The sequence below is a fragment of the Homalodisca vitripennis genome, chromosome 2 (genome assembly GCF_021130785.1).
Source record: "Homalodisca vitripennis isolate AUS2020 chromosome 2, UT_GWSS_2.1, whole genome shotgun sequence".
NCBI classification, from domain to species: Eukaryota; Metazoa; Arthropoda; class Insecta; order Hemiptera; family Cicadellidae; genus Homalodisca; species Homalodisca vitripennis.
The window spans coordinates 56,611,370-56,633,462 of record NC_060208.1 but is presented as its reverse complement, the minus strand read 5'-3'; the positions used below and the strand labels follow the sequence as shown (position 1 = coordinate 56,633,462).

Below are 22,093 nucleotides of genomic sequence, written 5' to 3'. Positions count from 1 at the left end.
AGACCAGCATGTGTCTAGAGTTTGGTCTGACTTGACGCCATCTCGTTCACCTGGTCTCATCTCTCCCCGTCCCAAGAGCCCACCTCATCGCAGCAGAGTCAACCTGCCTCTTGCCAAGGTAAATTTAGCCAAGCAATGTTTACATGTACCATGTATGCCCATGGGGTTCTTGACCTCAATGCCAGAGCCGAGAATGTCGATTGTGGTGGACTTTGAGTCAAAAGTGACGGACGATTAGATTGGGTGTGATCAGAATAAACTGTAAAGCCGGTTAAGTCAGTCCTTGGCAGTAAAGGATTAATTGAGCGGAAGACGGCAAAACTTAATGTTATTGAGGTTTGTCACTGAGATAAAAATAAATAAAGCCAGGATACATGGGTAATGCAACATCCTTGTCTGGAGTACACTAGCTTTTTTCCTTCATTCATGAAAGTGACAAGGAATTTGAATCACTAGATTTATCTTATTGAAAAATAGTAAAACTTGATGGTATTGAGGTTAGTTAATGAGGTACAAAAAAATAAAGCCAAAGACATATGAGTTCTTGTGTAGATTCCATTAACTTTCCCAATGACAACGGATCTACTTTCTAATATACTATATGGTCAAGTACACTCCTAATACAATGGATGTACCCAAGGTGTTGTAATTTTATTTAAAACTTCTGTTCCATATAATGAGTTTACTCACGTGAGAAAGTTGTCTTACAAAGTTTGACTTCAGATTATAAAGTTTAAATGTTATAGAAATTAGTGATGGGTTTTTGATCATTGTACAACCATTTATAGAGGTATTTTTTTACATTGAGTCTTGTGAAAAATTCAAAGGTATTTATAAAAATTTCTGCTGTTGTGATTCCACCTATTAATGATTTAATGTCTAGTGTTTATTATTTATATATCTAATAATTTGTTTTGTGTGTCAAGCTAAATACAAATGACCTGTGACAAAATATTTAATTTGTTATTTTTTAACTTTTTACTATACTTCACTTCAACCCTTAACAAATCTAGTTAATCTTGATCCCTTTTTTAGATAAACTCCTCTATTGATTGTATGAATAACTAAGTTGTGTTCCTTATTGAATAGGACTTTTACCTCCCAGACTATAGTTAGGATACAAAGGTAGTATAGTATAGTAAATTTTCTGTTTGTTCATTTTTTATTTTATGTACAGTTCAATAAGCCATTGTTATAGTAACAACTTATTTATCTTTAGTGTTTTTTTTTACAATCGTACTGATATAATATTCAGTTTAGAAGTGAAAAAACTCAAGTAGTTTATGTAGGCCTAACTATGTTTCAAGTAGCCTACTTTGTTCAAAAGAACACACCAACCGATCCACTGTTACAGTCTACCAATGTAATTAGTACTACACACTCTCATAAGCTAAAATATGGGTGCTTTACTGAATCAAATATGTTGTATACAATATATATATATATATATATATATATATATATTTATTTATTTATTTACAAATTACATGTTCCTAGGCCATGAACTTAATTATGTAAGTATTTAGAACATGACTAATACTTATGATAGTTACTTCCTTACAGTTTTGACTCAAAAAGAAATAAAGTAAGTAAAAAAAACCTAAACAAAAATGTATTTCTATTTTTACATCATGAATACATTTATTTTGCATTGCTTAACTTTTTATAACAATGGTACAAGATTCTTCCTTGAAAAACAAGAGTGTATTACAATTTATTGACTGAAATTGATTGAAATATAGGCATATTCACTTGAAATTAATTGGACCTGGTGAGTCAACCCGGTGGGGAACAAATGGGCCCCAAAAGATAAACTTCCAATGAAATAAATCAATCAAGAGTGTGTAAAATTATTGTTACTGATCTACTGTTATTGTTCATAGTAATTTTAGTTTACATAATTCATTTCACAGTTCAGAAGTTTTAAAAATGTATAAATGCTGTTGGTATTGTTGTGTTGCTTTTACATTTTCAAAACATTGCTGACATGTATGGTGTGCAAAGAATGTGTGCTTACAGCATTGTATCAATGTTACAGGGTAGTTGTGGTTCCAGTTTACCATCACATGTCAATGCTGCGCCACCACACCCTTATCAGACCAGACCTTACACTCGATATCCACGGAAAGACAAGGTATATCTTCCCATCATCATTTGTCATATTGCCAGATAAGTGTTTTTTAAATTGTAGTAATTGTGTAAGAACTGAGATGTAATTTACTGTGCAGGATGTTTTCTCAACATTCTCGTCGGACTCAGGGAATGTTCACGATTTCACAGAGGGTTCAGAACACAGACATCACTTGCCAAAGAGTAAATCGATGCCTGACTACACAGAAACATACCCTCAAGTTCCAGGTAAGGCATTAATACTGAAATTCTGATCATTTTTTTATGAAAACAGAACAAATAAGGTGGGAATTTTTTTATACTTCTGTTTGAATGCCAGAATAGGATAATATTACTAGATGGATTTTAATTTTTAACATTGTCTATGCTAGAAGGGATGTGCAAAGTAATTTGTTTGTATGAAAAATATTTTTTACATCATTTTATATATGTATGTTTTTCAACATATAAGGTTGTTGATACCTTTACTGCTATTCTATACTGAGTAAAATTGACTACTCTCAATGTGATTCTGCACGTAAGACGTCTGCCGCAGTCAACGTATTAATACCTAGATTAGAAAATATACAAATTCTTTTAATATACTATGTTTTTTAGAAATTCATGAAATTATAATTACTATAAGAACTTGGATACATACAGAAGATATGAAATATAGAAAATTGAACAAATATGGAAAGAAGTAAAGTTAATTTATTTTCCTCTAAATAAATAACTTAAATAGTTCATTCATATAGCTTATCTTTTTAAATATTGAATATTTTTATAGTAGTTTATCATCTATGTTTGGCTATGTAACATGCAAGTAGGATCTAAACTGTTATTGAAACAATACAAGAAATTCAAAAATATATTCCATATCTTACAGTTTTATTAAATAAATAACAGTTATAAATCAAATTTTATTAATTAAACAAGGGACTCATGACCAAACCTTGTGGTACCTCTTAGTGATAGTGTCCTCCACCACTTTTAAGCAGAATCAATCAAACGAAGTAGATAAAAACTGGATCACTAAACATGTTGTTGATTATATGCCTATTTCATTAGATTATATGCCTTGGGTTAGGTCACGATTCGAGGTTGAGGCAGAGTCGAGGCAAGTGGAGCAGTAAGAAGACAGAGTTGACAGACAGCGGAGTCAGCGTAGTGAGTGACACGCCTCCAGTCAGTATGGCATCACAATTCAAGGACAAGTTAGTAATTTTCAAATACAGGAATTCGTTTTTCATTTTGTGCCTCTTAACACTGGTTCATTTCATCAGTGAATGGCAACCAAAGTAACTTAAATATATTGACCGTAGTATTGCTGGAAATAGTGACAGTCAAATATGACTGAAAAATATTCTTTAGATTCTTATTTGTTGCAATGGTTCCTTTAAAAAGTAAATTTTCTAAACTTTATGTCATACTTTGAGAACTGCTTTACAAGTCATCATTTGTAAAATAAGAAGTCAATATATCCTAATCTGTCACTTTCTGAAGATATAACGATAAGAATATTATGAAATTTTGAACCAATGTTTAATAGCATTATAATAAAACAGAACTTTTGAGATCTATTGTTCAAATTACACTTTAATTTTTACCTGCTTTAGTAATGGATTCATTAATTTCATCTTGCGGGTGAAAATGATACCTTTACTATATTTAAGAAGAAACCCAAATGAATAGAAGTGATAACTTTAACCCTTAGAATGCTGAATATACATTTCTGTACTTCTCCCTAGCATGTTAATACGATTTCAAAAATTAAAGATTTTTATATTTTGGTGTGTTTTATAATGTCACTGACAAATTGATCAACGTTTTCATTGTCTGGGTTAACCATTTTTAAAATTTTTTAGCGTAAAACTTAAAAGAATTCAATGTAAACACAGATTCAATTACTATTTCAAATAAATAAAACTCTTATTAGTCGCAACATTACGCAGGAACAAAACTAACACGCCGGTTTCAAGAGTTGCACTTGCACTCTTCCCTTAAAGAAAGCACCGTCAAATGTGTCAGCCTATAGTCCTAAACAACGGTCGATAACTACAAAAACCAGTTTCAGTTCGATAACAGGAAGCCAAGAACAATAAATGGAGCTCAGTTGTTGTCTGATGTTCAGTAAACATTCTAGTGCATTATATCATTGGTTTTACAAACTACAGTTCACAACAAAAACTAAATTACGAGCTTTCTTGTCATAGTCGTTCTGAGCAAATTTAACCGCACAAGACTTCCTGTTAAAATTTAGCAAAATTTAGTTAAATGTAAGTAATTATATATTTCCAAATGAATGACAGATAAATGCAGAGATATTGTAAAGAAGTGGTTATACTGCTCATGAAAAAACACAATAATTTCAATAACCGGTCATAAATATTATTAAAAGTAACGAATTTCAGCTAAAAGTCACAAATATTTCCCATTTATAGTTAAAAAAGCTAGATTTTTATCATACAACTGATTGAGGCTATTATACTAAATTTTAGATTCATAAATAAATATCAAGGGATTTTTAATCTTGAAAAGTTTAAGGCCTGTTCTTGACTTCTACCATTTGACTTTATTAGTTACCATAGCTGATCTACAGAACTATTGCAATCTGTATTGTATTAAGCTTTGTTAATGGATTGGATTTTTGTAAATCTATTTAATGTGTGTAGTTGGGTGATGTCCTGGCTGATGGAGAGCGGAACAGGGACAGGTGGTGTGGTGTCAACTCACAGCGAGCGTGAGAGTGTATCATCATGTGGCAAGCACTCACACCGCCGTCGGTCCGCCTCACCGCCTGCTCCTGCTCAGCCGTTCGTGGCGGACCCAAGTATGCCCCCGTTGCCCAGTCCTCACACTCCCACTCAACTGGAAGAGGCCAGGAGACGTCTGCTGGAGGACGAGCTGCGGACCAAACAGTCAAGGCCGAGGTATGTCTACTACTGATTTAGGCTGGGAAGGCAAAATATAATACAACTTATGTAACATCACAATTGGTTCTCTGAGGCGGTCATGTAATTTTATTGTAAATGACCGCTCTCCTGGATCTGATATTAATGGTTTTTGACTAGATTTAGTACTTTTTAAACATTGTTTGTAATAAATATCCAAACATAATAGTCGGGGGAATGTTAATCTATTAATTCCTGATTGTAATAAACAACACTCTTGCAAGTCGTGGTGTGCAAATAAACTTTTCTATAAGGGTTCTTGCACACCTACTTCTTACTAGAGGGAAACAAAAATTAAAATTACACACACACACACACACACACACACACACACACACACACACACATATATATATATATATATATATATATATATATAAAACAAAATTTACAGTCAACCTTAGCCCTATAAACATCTAACCAACTTTCTTCACTTAACAAAGTTGAGGTATATGGATAGTTAATAATTAATTATAAGTAGCCGATTGCCCCTCATGATCAGAGTTTTGGGTATTAAAACCAGTCATTAACATTACCAACAGGAAAATTATCAATTGTGATTTGGGTGTCCAGTCGCAACAGCAGAATATTGACCTGGAACCTTTTTTAAATTATGTACTAAATAATATAGGAGAAATTACATTGGCAGATAGTTACAATATAGTCATGATATGAAGTTTACATAATTTTGACAACAATATCCTAAACTGAAATTGGTTAAAACACATGTATATTTTTATTTATTTTAAATTTGTTGCAATCTTGAACTTTTCCATGGTGTAGATTGTTTATCTCTACAGAGCAAGATGGGTTACAATTTTTGAAGTCACATGGAAGTATAGCCTTGCTCCAATATAGGAAGTTTGTTGGAAAAAGGTGTACTGCTATGCATCTATAAGTAGAAGTCATTGCCATGTTGTGTGTGATGGTCATAAGTCTTTATTCTAGACAAGTTTCCTTGTGAAATATTTTTAATGATGACTTCAGTGATGTAAATAGATAACATTGTGCCAAGTGTGTTAAAGGCTTCTCTAGAGCTATCTCGAGGTTTAAAGATGGTCAGGAATCGCACACAGCACTTTTGTGTAGCAATTACTCTTTTGAGATTTGTAAATTGAAGAGCTTCCCTAGAGCAAAAGCTCATATCAAATATGGGATGCCAATAGGACATCATATGCCATCTCTGTTGCTGTTGGTGTGCTTACAAATTGTATTCTTTTGAATATAAAAATAGCAGAACTGAATTTAGAACACAGATTGTCAATATGAAGCTTCCAAGAAAAATGTTCATCCAATATTACACACAGATGCTTAGTTACTTCAAAATTTGTGGTTTGGAATTTACAATTCTTTCAGTTCTATTCTCTATTTGTCTAATTTTAACTAATTGATTTTTTCCTTTAAGATAGCTTTGAAACCACAAAAGTGCACTTCCCTTAAATCCCAGAAATTTGATTTTCTAAATGATTATTATATTAATGTTGTAGACTAACTTGTAATTCCTAATATTAGTCAAATTCCAATAACACCACGTACCTGGCCTGTGCAAATGAGCAGTTGCCAACATTTCGCATGTAAATCTATAAGTGAGACTGATTTAAAGTAACAGAATATTTTAGTATAAAAATTCTTCTGGTTTTGATTGTGATTCCGTTACATTTTTTATGAGGGAAACAGCTTAAGACTCTGAACTTAGTCGTAATTGCAGCCTTTGTGCCTGCTTTACTTATTTTTAGCCCTCAAATCTGAGGCTATAAAGTCTGTTATCAAGAAGTCATATGTTTTGGAGGTAAAGTGGAATTTTTATTTTTTATAAATTACTGTTTTTTTGCCTACAAATTATGAGTATAAATATGTTATTAATTAATTTGTCTTTTTTCTGTTCCATCATAGGTTTGGTGTCTGCAGCAAAGCAGAAGCTTCTCAGTCTGGCGGCTCCACTCTCCGTCGTGGTGGGGGTGGGAATGGTGGTGGTGGGGGAAGTGGTGGAGGCAAAGCTTCCACCAGCAGTTACACTATTGTTGTTTTCTCGTTTTGTGAAGAGCAGTTTCCATACCGCACCAGAATACCAGGGAAGCAGGTCACTCTGCGGCAATTCAAGGAGTATCTGCCAAAGAAAGGCTCTTACAGGTAGGACAATGGTTTTGTTTTAACTTTTGGTTGAAATGTGTTTGTGTAAACTAATATTTATATGTGTATTATCACAGTTACATCTGTAATTGTTTACCGATAGTAATTAGTGTAGGCCGTGGATTTCTAAAGGTTAAGTGACCAGTGGTATTCTCAGAGACCAGAGAATTTGGGATCAGGGTGGTTTACAGTCTACTTGATTCTTGTGGCTGGTAAAACAAAAAGGACTAGTTTGTGAATGTACCGATAACAATGGAGTTTGGAAGTGATGAATTTCTATGATTATGATGAATTCCAACCTGATGTGGTGCTGAAATGCTTGGTAGAGTTCAAATAGGGTCCCACCTGATCGTGAAAATCGTGAAACCTTGATTAAGTCGTGAATTTTGTTCAACATGAAAAGCACTTTAATAAACTGTGAATTTAATTTACAAATCAGAAAATCTCTACAACTTGGGATTAAATGAATCGACATGCGTCGTTGCTGCGACTAAAACATCAGATGGTCGTAAGTCCCGGTTCATACTTGAAAATTGCACAAGCCAATAGTGGCCACTTGTGACGAATGATCGTACTGGATCAAATGGAGCGGTTCACCTCAGCTTGGAGGCATGAAGATCGCAAACAACCACCACCACTACTAGACCACAGCCGTCAATGAATGATCTTTGGTTCTTTCACACGGAGTGGCCAATTACAGTACCTAACGTCACGAACACATGCAGTGGCTCGAGACTCAGCACTTTTGACATCTGTTGCTGTGTTTCACATCTTAATTCATCTTGAATATAGGTGTCTTTTGTTTCAGTTCTAATGTTATTATCATTGTTTTAATGTTAAAAATGTGCGACATTAACACTGATTGATTTAACCCTTATAACGTCACAGACGCCGTATGGCGCATAGACAAACTATCTCCAAACGGCAAAGACGCGGTACGGCGCATCGACACAAAACTGCGTCTATAGCAAATTTAAGTTCCTTTTAAATCCGATCAATGTCACTAACGGTATGCGTCAACCATGTGTGTGGGTTATTGACCTATGTCAAGCGTCAAAATATAGCTGTCGCATTACATTGTTTGAAACAATAGACGCGGCGTCTAGACACTCTCCCTGCCACACGGCACAGACGCCGTACAGCGTGCGCGCTTTTGTTTGCAGTTTGGCTTCAGGTAGTGCGTGTCTAACCATCGCTGAGTCGGTTTCCTTCGTCGTGTTTTCTGTTTATATGGTTTTTATTTATTTTTAATTTTATTATATATAATTTATTATAAATATAATTTATTTTAATTATATTTATACGAGGGCTGTTCAGAAAGTTGATTACGTTTTGCGCTGTGGCCGCCAGGGGCGGGACTAGCGCGGCCATCTTGGTGTCAGGACGTCCCACCGCTCAGTGGCTATCCAGCCGTGCTAGCGGAAAGTTCGTGTTGTAACGCGTCTAGTCACAGTGCCTGTTTGAAATGTCTGCCGCAATTGAAAATCCCGCCAACTGTGAGGTGCGCGCAGTAATTAGGTTTTTGACTGCCAAAAACTGTAAGCCTATAGAAATCTATCGGCAGTTGTGTGAAGTTTATGGGAACAACATTATCACTGAAGGTGGAGTGCGACAATGGGTCATTAAGTTTAAAATGGCCGAACAAATGTTCATGACGAAGAGCGAAGTGGAAGACCCAGCATAGTGACTGACGAACTTGTTGAGAAAGTTGACGCAAAGGTCCGAGAAAATCGACGACGGTTAACCATAACGGAACTCTCGCTTAGTTTCCCTCAAATTTCACGAACTTTGTTATACGAAATCGTCACTGATAAGCTTGGCTTCCACAAGTTTTGTACAAGATGGGTACCGAAAATCCTGACCGACGTCCACAAAAACCAGCGCATGGCTGCAGCGTTAACAATTTTGGATGCTTTACGACAAAGAGGGTGAATCACTACTCGATCGCATCGTAACTGGCGATGAAACATGGGTGAAACATGTTAACTGCGAGACCAAATTGCAGTCAATGGAGTGGGGACACACAAGTTCACCTCACAAACCAAGAAAATGTTTGCAAACGATGTCGGCAAGAAAGGTTATGGCGACGGTTTTTTGGGACAAGAAAGGTGTAATTCTTGTTGATTTCCTGGAACGAGGCACTACAATCAACCCAGAAAGGTATTGCCAAACGTTAAACAACCTCAGAAGAGCGATCCAAAACAAGCGTAGGGGAAAGTTGAGCTCGAAAATTCTGTTGATTCACGATAACGCTCGACCTCACACGGCAAATCGCACACGTGAAGTTCTCGAATCATTCCAGTGGGAGTTGTTTCCTCATCCACCATACAGCCCAGATCTTGCACCAAGTGACTACCACTTGTTCCCAACAATGAAGAAGTGGCTGGCAACGCAGCGCTTTGACGACGACACAGAGCTGCAGCAAGAAGTGACAAACTGGTTGAAGACACAGGCGGCAGAATTTTATGAGGAAGGCATTGTCAAGCTCATCCATCGATATGATAAGTGCCTAAATTTGAATGGCGACTATGTTGAAAAGTAGTATTTAAGTGTGGCTTTCATATGTATATGATAAAAATTGTTTCCTATACTTTGTTAATTTTTAATTCCAAAACGTAATCTACTTTCTGAATAGCCCTCGTATAATTGTCTGGTAATGTTTATAGTTTAGCTAATAAAATTTTGTGTGCCTTTTATTTTGACTTTATTTATATCTACAATTTAATATCACATAAATATATGTACGTACAAGATAATTTTAAAATTTTTACTTTTTTATACTTACCATAATTATAGAAAGTAAAAATAAAAATGAACTTTACACATTAAAATTTTTTTTTTTTAATATTGTGCCGTTTGCTGGAAGTTGTGAAAAGATATACTGACGTTATAAGGGTTAAACTAGAAATGAAGTGTAGGACTATGTTGTGGAATCAAGCATCACGTTAATATTCCCCAGTTGTTCATTGAATGATCTGTCGGACATATGGTAATAATTAAACATTCTGGCATCTTCCCTAAGCTGTAACTGCAGTAGCATTAGGTAAACCCATTCTTCCGTCTCTTTTGCATCGCCTCATAGCATAGAGTAGCAAAGCAAACTTGAATCGCAGTAGAACACCGGAACTTGCATTAGCTATCAGAAAGGAACCAACAATTTCGCTGCCACAACCAAAAGCATTTTGTCAGTGTTTTTTTGCCTGTTTTCGCTCTAAATAGTGTCAGGATCAAATCTAAATGTGCTGTGAACCGCAAGGATTAAGCTTGGGCAATTCTACCTCGTGTGAACCGCTCCTATGGGCTAATAGAGCTCTGGTATGATACAAGCACCAAATGTTATGCACTTTTATGCTCATTATCCAGCAAATCAAACCATTGAGCACATACCATTCTGGCGCGTTGTGAGAAATTTCAGCATCTCAAATTTGTCCCCTTCCTCCCAATGCAATCTTATTTGTTTTTTATTGGTAACATTGTTTATAAAGAAAGATTCTACCATGAAATGACTACTTTACAATGAAAGATGTGAAAGAGCCATGAATTTAATAGTTAAGATTGATTAATAACCCTGTAAAAAGACTGAGGATTTGATTATAGTGGATATATTTAGCTTCTTGCTTGGAAGAGCTAATAGTGAATTATTGCAGTCAGTTTCACTGAGCATATTTAATTTATGATTTGTAGTAATAAAAGTTATATTTTGGGGAAGAAATAGTTGAATATGGTTTTCTTACAATAATTTTATTCAATGTAAGGCCTGTTATGTTTTAGATGATTGGTAGGGTGGTTCTCATTTTAATACATCTAATAGATAGTTTGGTTTAGATTTAAATTTCAGGAACAATTGGAATACACCCATATTTATTTACTTCTTTCTGTGTTGTTTTGTTATGATACTATTACATTCTGTGATGTCTGATTGATTATGCAACAAGAAAAGATATAATTTTAGTTTTAAAGGTTATTCTGGTGCTGGAACTGATAAAATGTTGGTATGATGGAACCTCCATACAGACTTTGCCTTATACAGAACCTATTTATTTCCTTAAGCATTCTCTTACATTGTATGGGTTATCAGAAGCTTATTATTGTACTTAGATGTAAGAAATATACAGGGTGAGACAGAACACCTTTCCACTATATATTGGCTGAACCAAGAAACCTACCTTCTATGTTTTAACAAAAACATTATTTCGACCCCAAAGAATTGGGGAAAATAATTTTTAACACCAAAAGTACCCCGAATTGGCACTTTTAGGGAGGTAGGGGTCATTTTTAAAAGATTTTTAAATGTAGGTAGGTTGAGCTGTACCTTATTTTAAAGGTATTGAAATGAAATGAAAAATGACTTTATTTACAGAGGCGAAGTTAGGACTTAAAAGTCCTCTCTACCACTTAACCTCCATTTAAAAAGGTATTCACTGATCATTTTAAAAAAAATGTTTTAATTTGGTTCATTTCTTGCGTACAGGGTTGTCCAAGATGTTAAAAGTTCTACAGTTTCAGTTTATTATGATTATTATTAATGTTGTTGTTGTTATTACCTCAGTAAAAGTTTTAGCAAATCCAAATTTGTTTCCAAGGTTACCAAAGAAGTACTTTCTCTAATACTATGTTACAGTTTCACTTTTCAGCACAATTCCATTTTTTTTTTTTAGTAGTTCAAATTTATGATATTTCAAACTCGTAGAACCAAAAAGATTCAAATGGCAATATGACTCATTACGCCTTACAATAGCTTTCTTAAGAACTAAAATTGTTTTGTTTGTAATGTTTGGATTTATCTTGGATGGTTGAGAAATGGCACCAAAAATAATAATAAGTAGATCTTTAAAATATGACACCTACCCCCCACAAGTGCCATTTTTGGGTATTAAATATTATTTTCTAAAATTCTTTGGGGTCGAAATATGGGAGTTTTCGTTAAAACTAAGAAAGTAGGTTTCTTAGTTCAGCCTCTATACATCGCGGATGGGTGGTCCACCTAACTCTTCATTGTACTTACCTTGTAAAATTTAATTTTGAGGAAATACAAATGGTTATGAAATACAGTGTTACAAATAGCGTTTTTTCAATATTGCCTCCATTTACTTCTATTTAATCATAATTTATTTTTCAGTACTTAACACCTAAGCAATCCTCTCCTTATCTTCCAATTCCTCTCTTTGACATGTAGCCTAAACTGTGTTTGTAGTGCAGAATTATGTTTTGATCATGATTATTTTTTTTAGGTACTTCTTCAAGACAGAATGTGAGGATCTTGATATGACTGTCATCCAAGAGGAGATAACAGACGACAACGATATTCTGCCTCTGTGGGAGGGGAAGATAATGGCTCAGGTGAAAGCAGCGGATTGAATGAACAAACAACTTGCAATATTCAGAAATTCAAGTCAGACAGATGGGAAGAAGGTGTCTCCGTGCGGATAGGAGATTGATAAGATTCTTTCAACAAATGCTCAATAGGGTGGAAGTTTCAAGCGCACAGGTGGCTTGCCTTATGTCGGACACTTTAAAAAAATGTTATTTTCTCACATTTTTGTATTAAATTTTTTTTTCATAATCATAAATTTTTCCTGAGAAGTGGATCATAGCAATGTAGTTAAGAATGTGCGTTTATTCTTATATTCTTTTTGTTCATTAAAATTTGATACTGCAGCGAAACGTGGACTGCTTGACAAGCTTAAGGTATCAAAGTTTGAGATTCATAAAGGTATCAAGTTATCGTTAATGATTATTATTAATCATAGTCTTGTACAGTGTACTAATTTATTTCTGTTGACTATCAGTGATTTTTTATAATTGGTTCCGACTCATGTCCGACGCTTTAAGGAAGAAAAGACGTTTAAGAAAACGACTTACTTAAATGTTTTAAAATGTGCCTTGTTAGTGTCTAGAGGATATGAAAACAGTGCCGTTTTAATTGAGTTTGATGGTTTTTATGTTTATTTTTGTAATATTCGTTGACGTCTTGTTTAGTTTCGGTCTTAACCTGGTGTATTGACTGTTCAGATTTGGTTCTGGGTTGATTATGGTTGGCCAGCATTGACTTTCACCTTATTGCCCTTACAGAGTTTTATATAGGCTTAACAATATCGTTGTTAAATTTTTAGAGTTTTAATTGATACAGGTTGATGAGGGAATCATGCGAGCGACGCCAGTGATTGTGTCTCAAACCCACTTTGTTCCTATCTGCATGAGATGAGTTTTGTTAGTTACAAAAGTCAATGCTGGACACCAAAGAGTTAGACGGTGGTGCAGATTTTCTTAAATTCACCTTAAATGGTTCTATTGAACCAAGAAATACTCCTTGTTCAGTTAAGTACAACATGCAACGATTTCCTGTTTGTTATTTGTTGGGGTGATAAACAATCTCAACAAATTTATTTGTAAGATTTCAAGTATTTAAGGGAAACTAAACAAATTAAATGATATTGGTTGAAATTTAAAATTAAGTATAATATTAAATACATATAGAATATAAAAAACAGGAAAACGTTTTATTTTAAAATTTTAATGTTAGATGCATTTAGCATACTGAAGTGATGGATTATTAGTAATATTGACATCACTGATTCATCATTAAAGCAGTTTTAATTTTCATGCATTATCACCTTTGCAGGTGAAAGCAAAAATTTGTAGGTATACAATAACCAATTGAAGTATCACCGTCTGGCGGGTTGTCTTGGTTCCTTTCCTCTCGCTAAACTTGAAATGTTCAAATGTAGTTTTATCGATGAACAAGTTCCTGCCTTGACTTGTTTGTTATCTCGTAGGCACATGTTTGTGCGAGTCTGTTCAGTGCACAAGGGCGGCAGCTGTGTTGGTATTGTTGTATTTAATTGTGGGATTCATCAGTTGACTTTGTTACTATTTGGTTGAGAACCAATAATCCTATGCTGGTTCTCTTTCTTCTCCAAACATTTGGATGATTACTTATAAACTTGTAGCTTATTTAATTTTGGTCTTTAAGAGAACAATTTTTCTTCAACCATTCATTATTTATTAATTATATTTATAAAACCTTTATGTAGAGATAACATTAAAATTATAATATGGGTGAAAATATATTTTTTATCAAATTTTGATATTAATTATGTTGAGTATAATTTTTATTTTTATTCAAGAGCAAGAGGCTGTACAGTTGAAAATATCAGACTCTAAGTCTGGGTTAATAATACTTGTATAAGTTCAAATCCTGCCTTAAGAGCACATTACAACTTGTTTTGTTATGACTCTTCCCTTCCCACTGCTCTGCTGTTGGTAGAGGAGTCCATAGGAGTCCAATAGGAGTCCCTGTATAGTTCAATAATATTTTAGGAATAAGCAGAGTGTGATTACAAAAGAGAATAGCGTATCATTAAAACAAACAAACCTGATCTTTTTCTATGACAGATAAACAGGGCTAATTTGAATAGTTCAATAATGAAATATGAAAGCTTCACCAGCTTGTATTTGATTGAACATTATCAATGAAAACTCTTATCACTTGAACGTCCATTACGCCGTCCTTAATTTTGGCAACTGTTGAATCCCACTTGCTATTTTAATTTATTACCTCATCTAGTTAAGATATAAAGTGCTAATAAACAGCTTTGTATATATTTTTTACAAGTCAAATGCTTATCACATTTTAATATTAATTGTTTTTTAATTTTAGGTATTTATGAGTTTTAAAATATGACTTGTACTTGAGAGTTAGACGTGGTTAAGTGACTAGTTCATGTAGTATATGTATTTTTTAGTAATTTATCAAATTTGTAATCGTGACATAATTATATATTTTTGTCTTGTACACTATTTTCCAACCGATTGCATCTTAGAAAAAGAATAAACCAATTTACTAGATCAGTAATATCTGTAAATGGTACATGATTGTAAGGTAATAGAATATTACAGTAAAATCAATGTAGGTTTTAATAGGTGGACCAAATCAAAAACTAATTATTTATGGGCGTAAAATAATCAAACAAAACTATTTGTTTTATTTATTGTTTTTAATTGGAATTGTATTGTTTGTTATAATACACATTTATAAATTAAATTTTTATTTTGATGCAATTTTCTATGTAAATTATTTTTAATATTAACATAATTAACTGAAATGTCAATAAATACGTTTTTAGAATGTTGTAGCTGATGTTTTATTGCCAAATGTAATTAAAATAAATTATAGGAGAACAATAAAATATCCCTTCTTCAAGAGTCTTTAAGAAGGATGTTCATTTCTATCAGTAATGTCATTCCTTTTGAGTCAGTGTGTTGTTGTCATAAAGGACAGTTTCTATTAAGATGGAGCATTATATTATAAATTAAATTTATATTATAAATTCAACTTTACTCAATTGGAATTAGAAAATATTTTTTTCTGTTACTTTCGTAGTTCCTTAAAATAACTTCCCTGAGTGCAGAAAAATTAGAGAAAACTTTGTATAATCCTCCACGTGAAACTTAAAGTAATAAATTTATGCATTTTGTTATCAGGCCCAAATAAAAATATGAAATTTACTGCATTTACATGAGTTATTGCTTCACGGAGTGACACGTGTTTGTTATACAATATCTACCAGAAAAATTAACTAGAATTTGAAAGGTGACCTCAAATGGTATAAAATGCCATAATAAAGACCTATGAGCAAAATCTTCTTAGAAAAACTAAGCTTACGAAAGACGCATTATTAATAAATAATAAAGCCAAACGGCCAGGTTTGCAAAGTGATAAGTCTCATATTACAACAAATTATTGTATTTTTTTAATAATAATTTTCTTGTAGTTAGTATGTTATACGAGGTGTGATCAAAAAGTTCCAGGACTGAATTGTTATACATTTATTCATACAACATGCAGGTTATTCGAATTTGTCTCCTTCAAAGTACTCCCCTTGGGAAGCTACACACTTTTCCGTTTCCACTGATCAAAGGCCCCAGAAAACTCTTCTTTTGTAAAGGTGTTTAGCAGCTCCGTCGTTTTTTTCTTTAATTTCATCAACTGTTTGAAATCTTCGTCCTTTCAGGGGTCTCTTGAGCTTCGGGAAGAGAAAAAAGTCTGCTGAAGCCAGGTCAGGTGAGTAGGGGGGCTGAGGAATGAGTCATTGCGTTTTTTTACACAAAAGTCACGGATAACTAATGCAGAGTGAACAGGAGTATTGTCATGGTGAAGGACCCAATCACTTTGCCACAGCTCAGGTATCTTTCTTCTCACAGCATTACACAATTTTCTGAGGGTTTCAAGATAAACAAAATGATTAATAGTTTGACCTTGTGGAAGGAATTCATAGTAGATGACACCTTTACAGTCAAAGAAAACCGTAAGCATGACCTTCACATTTGATTTGACTTGACGTGCTTTCTTGGGTCTTGGAGAGTCTTTTGATGTCCATTGTGATGATTGGGCTTTTGTTTCCACATCATAACCAAAAACCCATGTCTCGTCTCCCGTAATGACATGATCCAAGAAGCTTTCGTCGTCATTTGCCTTTTGAAGAAGTTCCTTTGAAACATGAATTCGGTGTTCTTTTTGGTCTTCAGTCAACAGTTCTTCACAAACTTTGCTGCAACACGACGCATTTGAAGTTTTTCAGTTAAAATTTCCTGACATGACCCAAATGAAATTTTGGTCATGCCACACTCTTCTGCCATTTCACGGATTGTTAGTCGACGGTCTGATCGTACGAGAGCATTCACTTTAGCAACATTGTCATCATTGATTGACGTTGAAGGGCGTCCGGAACGAGCATCGTCGTCTGTGGATGTTCGGCCATCTTTAAACCTCTTGAACCACTGATTGCAGCATGATCGGCTTAGACATTCTTCACCAAAAGCCTCTTGTAACATCAAAAAGGTTTCAGAAAACGTTTTGTTCATTTTCACACAAACACGTTGCTATTCTTTCACATTCATTTTCATTAAACAAAAAAATAGCCAAACTCTATAAAACTAATTTCAAACAAACTGTGCTAATGTTACTTTCAGTGATGTTATGATTGATCTGCAAACACAGCTGTGTTACTGTTGAGTCAGGGAATACAATGCTGCCAACCGCATTGCTGTGAGACATTGCATTCGCATAGTATATAAAAAGTCCTGGAACTTTTTGATCACACCTCGTATATGTATATTTGTGGATCGCCACAAGTCTGTTCACTGATGACCGGCAGTACGCAAGTCACCCATCACTGAAACGTGTTTTTGTTGCACTTTGTGTATAAAAAGATGTGATAGATAATATAACTGACAAATTATTGTAATTTTACAAATAATATTTTGCATGCAGTTTTGTAATTATGTGCATGCAAAAGCTGTGATTCTGCTATGTACATTCGTGGGCAGCAGCAGATCGGCAGTACACAAATTACCGATTGCTAAAATGTGTTTATGTTGTACTTTTGTTTGAAAACCTGTAAATGGATAACCTAATTGGCAAATTACCATACTGGAACATTTTTTTTATTGATAGTATTTTCTATATTTATGTACTCACATCACCGCGAGTCTCCTGCATTTGACACGGATCAGCATTATAAAAATTACCAAGCGCTAAAACTTTGTTGACTTACTTAGTTTCTTAAAAATTAAAGATAGATATGCTAATTAATAAATTATTGTGCGTTTTTTAAATAGATTTTTGCTTGCAATATGTATTGTCCATGTTTATATTTATGCAATATCATGTATGTATTCATTGCATTTATGCGCAGGCATCAGCTGCTCAACAAGAAACAAACAAACGATTACTAGTTTTTGTTACCACTCAGATTGATAGTAACACAAATTCTTACCTCAATCTTTTCTGTAACCCCTATTGAACACAGAGTAAGTAAATATTATCTGAAGTTTTAGTTAGAATTTACATTTAAAAACTTGGTTTTAAAACCTATCTTAATTGCCTTTTGACAGAAGTAGGCTTCTCAGATCTGTATTTGTATATATATATATATATATATATGTGAGTGTGTGTGTGTGTATATATATTTTCTAGTTTGGAAGCAATGGAAAATCAACTATGGGAAAAAATACTAAGACCAAAGGCTTATAATGGCTATAAATGTAAACTTTTTGACAGATTTCTTGATCTTGTTGCAACCAGACAAACTCAACATTGGCATCGGAACTATAATTCACTTGAACCAGCAGTGCTCATACATGTACAAAGCCTACGAATTTCTGTGCGAAGCCGCTGGTAACTGCAAGCAGAATCTCAAAGCAATATACCAGACACTAATGCAACTTTTAAATGACAAAATTGTCGAAGAACTCTATTTTCCACTCCCATCATATTATACTAGAAATGCTTTCACTAAGAAGCAAGAGAACTTCGACTTTAGGGCTTCTTCACATTGGTCTAAAATAGTTCCAGTGTTACTGAAATCATCGGAACTATTCAATCAAAAACATGGAATGTTAGATGCAATGCAATGCAAAAGAAGTGGGGGTAAGTGTTAGTATATTTTGTAAGAGATACAAAATAAGCTCATATTTTTTAAAGATCAACAGCGTATATTCTGAAAGCCCATATTATAATTTTTCAGATTAAGTAGAAGGTAGGTGACATGACTTTGTTCTTAAAATAAAGATAATTTCTTAAATCTCTGCAAATCCCTTTAAAATAGAGTGTATTCTTGGATTATATTTTATACTATCAGAGAGTCTCAAAGGTTTAAAAATGATAAAAGCGGATTGTTAATGATTGGTGTAACTCGTACTTAGACGAAAATGGTATTAGGATTCAAATTTCAAGAATTGGGAATTGATTTATTAGGATATGGAAACAGATTTGAGATTCGAAAATTCTGAATTTGCCTATCTCTACTAGGAGGAGTTGTACTAAGCAACATGGAATCCTCATATAGAAAATGTTATATTCAAAGCAACAAAAGCTTTTGGTGCTTTTAAGACTCTTTGGTATGGATAGGGAAAATCCAAGTTGATATATTGGATCTATGAAACGATAATTAAACCAATGGTCACATATGCAGCTTTTGTGCATTGTAAAGAAATATTCCTTTGATGAACTATACAATGTCACCATAGAAAGCAGAAATAAATGGAATACAAAGGAGGCCTACTCTACCAAAGATGTTCTGATGTTTTATACTTAAGGTTCACTGCTGAACTCAAGGGCAGAGTTTGGTGTATGTAGGCCACAAGCCAGACTGGTGGTGTCCTTAAAAGAATATACAACGTTGTTACAATCTGAAGTCATGGCCATTGAAACATGCGCCAGAAGGCTGTCAGACAGTTTTAATGACACTTTAAACCAACTCTTGACTGAAAGTATGGGACTAAAGGAATGCTGTAATGGAACTGGTAAAGAGGATCAAAATTTTACTCGGTTGGGTGTTGGGTCATAAACGCATTTCTGGGAATGAAACAGCAGACCAAGATAGGCTCTGAAAACCTTTTGGTAGAGCCAAAGCCGGGCTGTAGGGTAGCCTTCTTGTACAGTAAAGCTGTAGTAAATGTCTGGGAAGAGGATCACATTCGAGACTTGGAGAAAGGTCTCGGGACTGTGCCAAATTTGGTTTCTATAGCTTTACTAGCTTTAGAGATAATAATTAGTTAATAAAATATACAAAATGGTGGCTAAACAAAGTGGAAATTGAAAAAAGTCATTCTTAATTTTTAGCTTAGAATCACACACAAAATTTGAAAATACACAGAGCTCTCTGATCCTACAGGCTAAGTTACACACCTAGACATTCCATCAAAACCTGTAGTTACTTCATAAACAAGGAGACACTCCAATTCTCAAAACATGGTTTAAGGAACTTCTTGATTTTAAGAACTGGGATCAATTGTACCAGTCAGTGGACACAGAAACAGCATATTCCAATTTTACACAAACATTGACAGTAACCCTGGAAATTGCCTGCCCTAAGACCTTGTCTAGAGACAACTCTTACTAATGTTAGAAGCATGAACTGCTACACCCTTAAACTAATTTTCTGAGTAAGCAATTCCTTGAAACTCAAAACATATTTATTTCAACTAAATGTAACAAGGACAGAGAAGAAGCTGTAGCAAGCAAGAAAGCTTATGATCTTAAACTAAAAGAGCTGAGAACATCTGCAAATGAATCTTATATCATGAGAGCTACCAACAAAATAAAAGCTATTTGGCAGACAATAAATAATGAAAGGTTGTCTAGAAAGAACCCTCAACATGTTATGGAAAATAAATAGTGGAAGTCAAGTGACGGATGAAACTGACATGGAGGCCAGAAACTAAAATGTCTACTTCCTAACAATTGCTGAGGACACTTTGAAGAAAAACATTCAACAATAAAACTGGAACAACCACCTTACCAGACCTCGCAGTAAATTCTCTGCCAATTCTTCCACGTAAATCACGAAGTTCTCAATACGATCCACACTTTGAAATCTTCTTTTTCTACTGGAGTAAATTAAATCTCTGCTATTCTTGTAAAATTTGTAAGTTTGATCTATGCCAACTAGTTATTGCTAACAAGTCAATGACCCAAGGTTATTTTCCTTCAAAGTTAAAGACTTCCAAGGTGTGTCCTCTGTTACAGCAAGGCAGTAAACATGAACTCAAGAATTTCAGACCTGCCTCTTTAGTACCAACTGTCTCCAAAATAATAAAGAAAATTGTTTTATCCAGAATTCTCAGTTATCTTAGCTCCATTAACTTTCTTCCTGAAAGACAACATGGTTTGCTTCCTAGAAAATCAACTATTATGGCTCTAATTCACTTGGTTGAGCACTTAATCAACAGCATTGACTTTGGGAATACAATCACCAGTATTTTTTAGACCTGAGCAGGGTATTTGATTGCCTGAACCACAAATTACTCTTGTCAAATTTGGGCCTACTAGACATAAAAGACACTGCCCTAAAATGGTTTTGTACTATTTAGGTGATCGAAAACCAATAGTAATAATTAAACAATCGTTAAATGGTCAAACAAAAATTGAAACATCGGCTCCATTACCTATTAAAAGAAGAGTGCCCCAAGGCTCTGTGATGGGCACAGTACTATTTGTTTTATTTATATCAGACCTGCCTCACTATAGTTATAATGTTATTTACGCTGACGAAACAGTTCTTTTATCCAGCAACAGATCAATAGAGCGACTCAAAAATTAACACGTATATTTCAGTCAGCTTGGCCCAGCAATATTGTGAAAATAATTACCTAGTGTTCAATGAAAGTAAAACAAAACAAGTGACACTCGGAAGACACAAGGATGCTGTTTGTGGTGTTCCTGGACTTAAGTGCATTCAACATAACATCTGGGAATCACCTTAGGTGGGAAACTTTCCTATACCATGTTGGCGAGTTAAGCTATCAACTCAAGTCTGCTATTTTTGCTCTCTAAAGAGTTAAATCTATTAGTACTCCAGAGACAACAACGCCTTTGCATGCACTTATTGAGTCATGTATAAAGTATGGTATAGTCCTACGGGGAAACAGTTTTTGCAAAAATTTGCAAAGAATCATGGTTCTACAGAAGAAAGCTCAGAGAACCATAGCTAACTTACTCCCATATGATAGCTGTAGAGACACTTAAAATAATCTTAACATACTGACTGTTACATCCCTGTCATACGCTTGATGTCATTTCACTTTCCTGCAATTTTGACTTACCAAAAACTATATACAGGGATGTAACAGTTAGTATATTAACTGAGAGATCACAGGTTCAAATCCCAGGGAGGGCCAATAATGTATTGACACGAAACAGTGTATGTACTTTGAAAATAAACCAGTGTATATCGAAGCCTACATAGCTGAAGCTGAGGCTTAAAAGAGAACAAAGAAAAAAAATGTATGAACGGCCTATATGACATGCAGATGACTTCATTATTCCATCCCATAGAACTGCCTTGTTTGAAAAGAAATATGCAAACCTCTTCAATCTACTTCCTGCAGAGCTGAAA

At 34.3% G+C, this 22,093-nt stretch overlaps 1 protein-coding gene across 3 annotated transcripts in view; it reads left to right on the top strand.

Annotated features, from left to right (window-relative positions):
* Nucleotides 1-15,328, top strand: part of LOC124354003 (axin) — a 106,958-nt gene extending 91,630 nt beyond the window's left edge. For all 3 annotated transcript variants that reach the window (XM_046804115.1, XM_046804116.1, XM_046804114.1), the window contains 7 exons: nucleotides 3-118; nucleotides 2,039-2,134; nucleotides 2,229-2,358; nucleotides 3,200-3,326; nucleotides 4,785-5,042; nucleotides 6,957-7,193; nucleotides 12,425-15,328. In XM_046804115.1, the coding sequence (XP_046660071.1) occupies nucleotides 3-118; nucleotides 2,039-2,134; nucleotides 2,229-2,358; nucleotides 3,200-3,326; nucleotides 4,785-5,042; nucleotides 6,957-7,193; nucleotides 12,425-12,551 (1,091 nt within the window). In that variant the 3' untranslated portion in view covers nucleotides 12,552-15,328. The remainder of the gene's footprint in view (nucleotides 1-2; nucleotides 119-2,038; nucleotides 2,135-2,228; nucleotides 2,359-3,199; nucleotides 3,327-4,784; nucleotides 5,043-6,956; nucleotides 7,194-12,424) is intronic.
* The last annotated feature ends 6,765 nt before the right edge of the window (nucleotides 15,329-22,093 follow it).